General features: G+C 41.3%; 1 protein-coding gene across 1 annotated transcript in view; it reads right to left on the bottom strand.

The window, feature by feature from the left end:
• Positions 1-3,272: 3,272 nt before the first annotated feature.
• LOC147231296 (synaptic vesicle glycoprotein 2C-like) overlaps positions 3,273-6,000 on the bottom strand; it is a 37,958-nt gene continuing 35,230 nt past the window's right edge. Inside the window, exon 13 of the mRNA XM_086152614.1 lies at positions 3,273-4,953. Within this exon, the coding sequence (XP_086008740.1) occupies positions 4,770-4,953 (184 nt within the window). The 3' untranslated portion in view covers positions 3,273-4,769. The remainder of the gene's footprint in view (positions 4,954-6,000) is intronic.

Here is a 6,000-nt window from a genome sequence, read left to right as displayed (position 1 = left end):
GCTCACAGTATATTGGTCCAAAATAAAATCTACAATGATGAAGCTTTCTCTGTTTTCTGCTGCCTGAAAATACATCACAGAGATGGTACCTGAAACAGGAAAAAAAACAGGACGAAAGAAGAAGATGGACGGAAATTAGACAAATGTATTTTACATAACAGTTTGTTCTATAAAGTGATGGAAGCCATAGCTACATTGTCACAGTGTACATCAGGGGCATTGTTTACATTTTGTAGCCCCTCATCCGCGGGTCGAAATTTCCTCTCTGGGGGTTTAACAGGATGTGGCTGTATTGAAGGCTTCTAATTTTAGAAGTTTCCAGTTACCTTTTTCTCCACTCTTTGTCCTCTGTTGTACACATGAATTCCATTCTTTCTTCTTCTTATTTGTATCATTTATTATCCCTCCATCCATCCATATTGTACCGTTTATCCTGCACTCAAGGTCCCGGGGAATGCTGGAGCCTATCCCAGCTGTCATCGGGCGAGAGAACGGATACACCCTGGACTGGTCGCCAGTTAATCGCAGGGCTACGTACAAAGACATAAAACATTCACCCACTCATTCAGGGGAATTTTCCCAATTTTTTACCACATATTTTTGGACTGTGGGAGGAAACTGGACAACCAGAGGAAACGCAGACACGGGACACACTGCACACATCATCATTATTATTGTTGTTGTTATTATTATAAATTAATGAATACTGTTAATAAATACTGTTGACCTGGCCAGAGACAAAACAAACCTAGAATAACTTAGTGAAATTTGGCCAACATAGTGTCATGAAGCCTGACAGAGGCAGGAATTTAATCTCTTCCTGCAAATATTGCCATCTGCTGCTGCAGCCCGCTAAGTGCAACCGTAATGTGAAATAAACCAAACAAAAAACTCCCGCTTTTGTTCGAATGGAACTCTTTATTCAACAGGTGGACACCAGAGGAGCCATTGTTACACTGCGTTCACTTCAGCCTTTTCTTATCAAAATAAATCCTGTCACGCTCACATGAGGGGGTCATGCACATCCCCGACCCCTGACGGGAAACGTCCCGCACTTACAGACGTCCCCACTGAGAACAGAGTCCTCATCGGCCTCCTGCAGAATCTGGCGTATTTGGAGATCACCCGGCCACAAATAAGCCTGACAATACATGGGAATTATACATTCACCTTTGATCTGGAAGAATCACACACCCCCTAGTGGAGGAACAGCATAAAGACACCGAAAAACTGGGTTGGGGGGGCGGGGAAAAAAGCACAAACAACAAACAGACTTCAGTTCTAAACATGCAGGGATTTTTTTTTTTCTCTTTCATGTTTTTTTTTTGTGTTGAAACAGTGATGGCACCATGAAGACAAGCAGACGGACAGATAGACAGCGTCAAACATACTCGGCAAACCGGATTTGAAGAGTCCTGTTTTAAAAACACCATTCATAAAACTCACAAAATAAATAAAAATACAATAAATAATATGTAATAAGTCAAAGAATAACTACATTTTTTCGAAATATATCCGCGAAATGCATCGGTTTTGGTTGTTACTTTCTTCTCATTTGGGCTTATTGATGTCACTTTGCTCTATACGTCTAATATCAGAAGTAATACCCTTTCATTCGGCAGATGTTGCTTTAAGGATGCAGGCAGCAAAACGGTTAATTGTAGGATAGCCAAATGTGAATATTAATTAAAAAACTATTTACTATTATTCTTCTCTTTATGGTTATCAATTTGATGTTCTTTATTCATAATGTTTTGCATCCATCCGTGGTCTTTAACTGCCTGTTTTTTTAATTGCATACAGTAGGTGCTGCCAGCAGGATGTGGCCAATTCATATAGATAAATATATATATAAACATATATATATATGTATTTATATATGAATATATGTTTTTTTTTTTCATTCAAAAACAGCCCCAAAAACCCTCCTGCTTAAGCCATTTGTGTAAAATGAATTACAAATCACTAATATATTATATTTCATCATAAAGCACTTGAACTGTCGCAGCGAGAACGCCTTTATCCGAAATTGCAAACGCTTCCGTTCAGTCAGACGGAAAAATCCAAACTCCTCTCCAGTCGTCTCCAGCCCTGCAGACTCCTGGGCCTGCAGCCTTGACCAGAGGGCTTTCAAAACACGTGCAAGAGCTGGAAAACTCACAGGTGAAATACATATTGAAAAACGGTGAACTTGCTTGAGAGTAGGAAATATTATAGCTAAATTAAGATGAGAGAATAAAATTCATTCGTTCATTCATTATCTATGGTGCTTATCCTCCAATCAGGTGTGCGGGAGGGGGGGTTACCCTGGACCGATCGACGGTCAATCACAGGGCCACACATAGAGACATAGATCCATAAAGATGTCATATAGACATGCAATCATTCATTCTCTCATTCACACATCAAATAGACAAACAACCACTCGCTCTTTCATTCAGACAACATATAGAGACATACAACCATTTTTCCATAGGGGTAAACCTACGCAGACATGAGGAAAACATGGGACTCCACACAGAAAGGCCACCTGTCGGAATCAGACCTTGGGACCTTCTTGCTGCAAGGCAAGGATTGTTGACCATAAGTTTGGCTTTGTGTATATATAGTTTTTTTCTTTCTCCCACTCTGGACAACCTCTCTGACTCGGTTGAATTGACAAATTTCAAAATAAAGTGTGGCGCCTCTGAGCCTCTGCACAGCTTTACTTTCTCCTGGAGGTTCTGATGATGCACTGAGTCAAATCCCTCAAAAACATCAAATTGAAAAAAAAAAAAAAAAGAAAATCTTTAACTTTGGGCATCTGGAAATGCACACACACACACACACACACACACTAGCAGTTTCAGGAAGACCAAAAATGAGCGTGACAAAGCAGCAAAGCCTCCGGCAAAGCTTCTGGAAGGAAAAGGCGGGGGCTCCGTAGAGGAAGAGGCACAACATTTCAGAAAGGCCTTTCAGGAGTCTAGGCGGGTGGGAGAACAGTGGCTGCGGTGGCGGCGGCGGCGGCAACAAGGCAAGAGGACAAGGCGGGGAGGGAGACAGAGAAGACAGTAAGGAAAAAGAAAATTAACATGACATCAGTGAAGCCCTTGGCGGTGAGCTCGGCGCCGCACAACCACGAACAACACGGACAAGAATGAGAGAGGAATCAGATCGGAGATTCATGATTCTCAAAAGTCTCTTTCTGTAAAAAGCAGAAAATGTAAACTTTCTTTTGCACTTTTTAGAAACGTAGCTGCTGAAATTGCCAGTTTGACTAAAACTACATTGTTACTTTTTTCTTTTTTCTTCTTCTTCTTCTATGGCCTTGTCTTGTTTAAAATGACAGCAAAAGGTTTCGATGCCGTTGGACATAGGCAGACAAACAAAGCGAGAAACAACGCACTTGATTTGCTGTACTAATCAATAATGGCGTGTCAGCTGGGGACGGACATCCGAAGGTTATGATGCCTCGGAGCCTTTTGCCGTGAACGAAGAATTCGAGGGGTGAAGGTGAGAAACGGCCCCAGCGGTGCAGGAGACGGCGAGCTGCTAACATACAGGGTTTGGAGGAGAAAGAGAAGGACCAGACGTATAAAAGCTGCTGTTTGCAAAAGGTGCTCCCACAAAAAACTTGTAAAGTGGGAACTAATTCCAGCCACAAAACAACTCTTGCGCATAATGTTGTTCCCATGACAACAAGACACAGCCAAATAACATACAATGTGATTTACTTGTTCCCATGAGAAAATAACCAGCTGGCAGAAGATAATCTTCATTCATTTGCACCTAGCAAATCAAATTGTTTCTGGTCAAAAAAAAAAACAACCAACAATAACATCTTAGTACAAGGTAATTAACATGTTATGACGACGTGATAATTACCTTATTGCAACTTATTGCAAAAAAATTGATTCACTCAAGAGTATCATCATCTTGTTCCGACCAGGATAATTCATGCCAAGAGATATTATTTAATGCCAGCAAATATCAGCCGCTACGCACATGAAAATATCCTGGTAGCACGCAGTGATTGTCTAGTTCCCACAAGAAAATAACTCATTCTCAGAAAGATAAAGATGGCCTCCCGCAGCTGTGAGGCTCCAGGGAAAATGTCACGTACCCACCAACACACACGCAAGAGGCCAGTATTCCTCTGTGCACGGCAGACGCTATTGGCCTTTCCTTGCTAAGCAAACAGGCACCGAGTCGTCCGCGGTCAGGTGTTTATGCGGAATTCAATTGAGACCGTGGCAACAATTCAAAGCTGAGTTAATCCGTTTTGGTATTTCAAAATGAAAACCATTATTTCTTTGGGTCGCAGAATAATTAGAGTAAATAAAAATCTTTTGTTGTTTAATTTTAGCTACAAAACAGAGCCACAACCTTCCCCCCTGAGGCTTCAAAAACCAAAGGGAAAAAAAGGGGGCGTGTGTGTGCGCGTTCACTCACACACAGTTTTATACATCTGGCCCCCCCACCATATGGAAAACAAAACCAAAAGTTATAAGTAATAACTTAAACTTCTCTTAATTTATATTGAATTAATAAAGAGAAAGTGCTTTTATAGGACTGACGAAAATATAATTTTTTTTCTGTTCAGCGTGGGTGAAAACAATATTTCCTCTTATTTTTGTCAATCGCTCGCTCAGAAAAAAAAAAGCATAATCCTACTTAACTATGAATGAAATTCCGGAAATCACTGAGTGATAGTTGAATGGACGTAATTGAGTTCCCGGAAAAACGTGTGGAAGCAAGTGGAGTGGCGGCTGGTGGACTGACGGCTTTCACATCAGGACGTTGGCGCGGGTGTCAGGAAGTCGCAGCCCCACCAGCCCGCCGCCGACCAGCACGGACGAGGCCAACAGGATGGGGATGGCCTTGGTGATGCCGACCAAGGAGCCGAAGATCAGGTTGCCGAGGACGGCCGCCAGCTTGCACATGGCATTGCAGAAGCCGAAGCCGGTGCCTCTATGGAAAAAAAGAGAGGGGGGCGTTGGCATACAACCCTAGATTTCTAGATTTTATTGTACTTTATTAATCCCTTGCGGAATTCCACTCCAAATTCCCGTTTCTTTTAATTTTCATTGTTATATCTTTACTGGTGTGGAGCGTCTCTTGGTGACTAGGATGGATGGGATCAGTAATTTGAACCTGACAGAGAGGACAAAAAAAAAATCTATATATTTTAGAATAACGTCGCCTTTTAAAAATTGCTTAAGTCCTCTTCTAACATTTTTCAGAAAACCCAAAAAGTGAGCTGTATGTTTAATGGGGAGCTGATTTAGGCAAAAAACAAGTCAATAAATGAATTGGGTAATTATTTTAAGAAGGTGACAATAAAAAATTGTGAGAAGATGCTCCTAATCATGCTGGGGTGAAGACTGGTGGCATCATATCAGAATAAGGTCAAAATGAACTCAACTACACAATAATACAATGGGAAGAAGACATTTTTTTTTTCTTGCTAAAGAGAATAAAGTAAAAAATAGCAAAACTTACTAAAGTTTCTATTCTTTGCAAAAAAGGCATTTCATACTATATGTAAAGTTAGAATGCCATATTGGTAATATTAGTAGGAGGAGGTTGATAATGCTGCATCAGGGCCAGTGTCTCCCTGTGCTCACAAAAACACAATTAATAATGAATAGTTAGCAGAAGTGATTCATCCGGTTATTGCCTAGAAACAGTTACGATGACGAAAAGACAGGAGGCAGAGCCAGAGGTCACAGAGATGAAGATGCTAAGGTCCTCTTTGGGAGTGACCAGGATGGATAGGATCAGGAATGAGTCTGTCAGAGAAACAGCACATGTTAGACATTTTGGAGAGAAGGTCAGAGAAGTCAGACTTAGATGATTGGGTCATGTACAGAGGAGGGATAGTAAATATATTGGTAGACGGATGCTGGAATTGGAGCTGCCAGGTAGGAGGTCTCGAGGAAGACCAAAGAGAAGATTTATGGACGTACTGAGAGAGGATATGAAGGTAGTTGGTGTGAGAGAGGAGGATACAAAGAA

Source organism: Fistularia commersonii, chromosome 9, assembly GCF_037954325.1.
Source record: "Fistularia commersonii isolate RoL2024-O1a breed Wild chromosome 9, RoL_Fcom_v1.0, whole genome shotgun sequence".
Classification (NCBI taxonomy): domain Eukaryota; kingdom Metazoa; phylum Chordata; class Actinopteri; order Syngnathiformes; family Fistulariidae; genus Fistularia; species Fistularia commersonii.
This window is presented reverse-complemented; position numbering and strand designations above follow the sequence as displayed.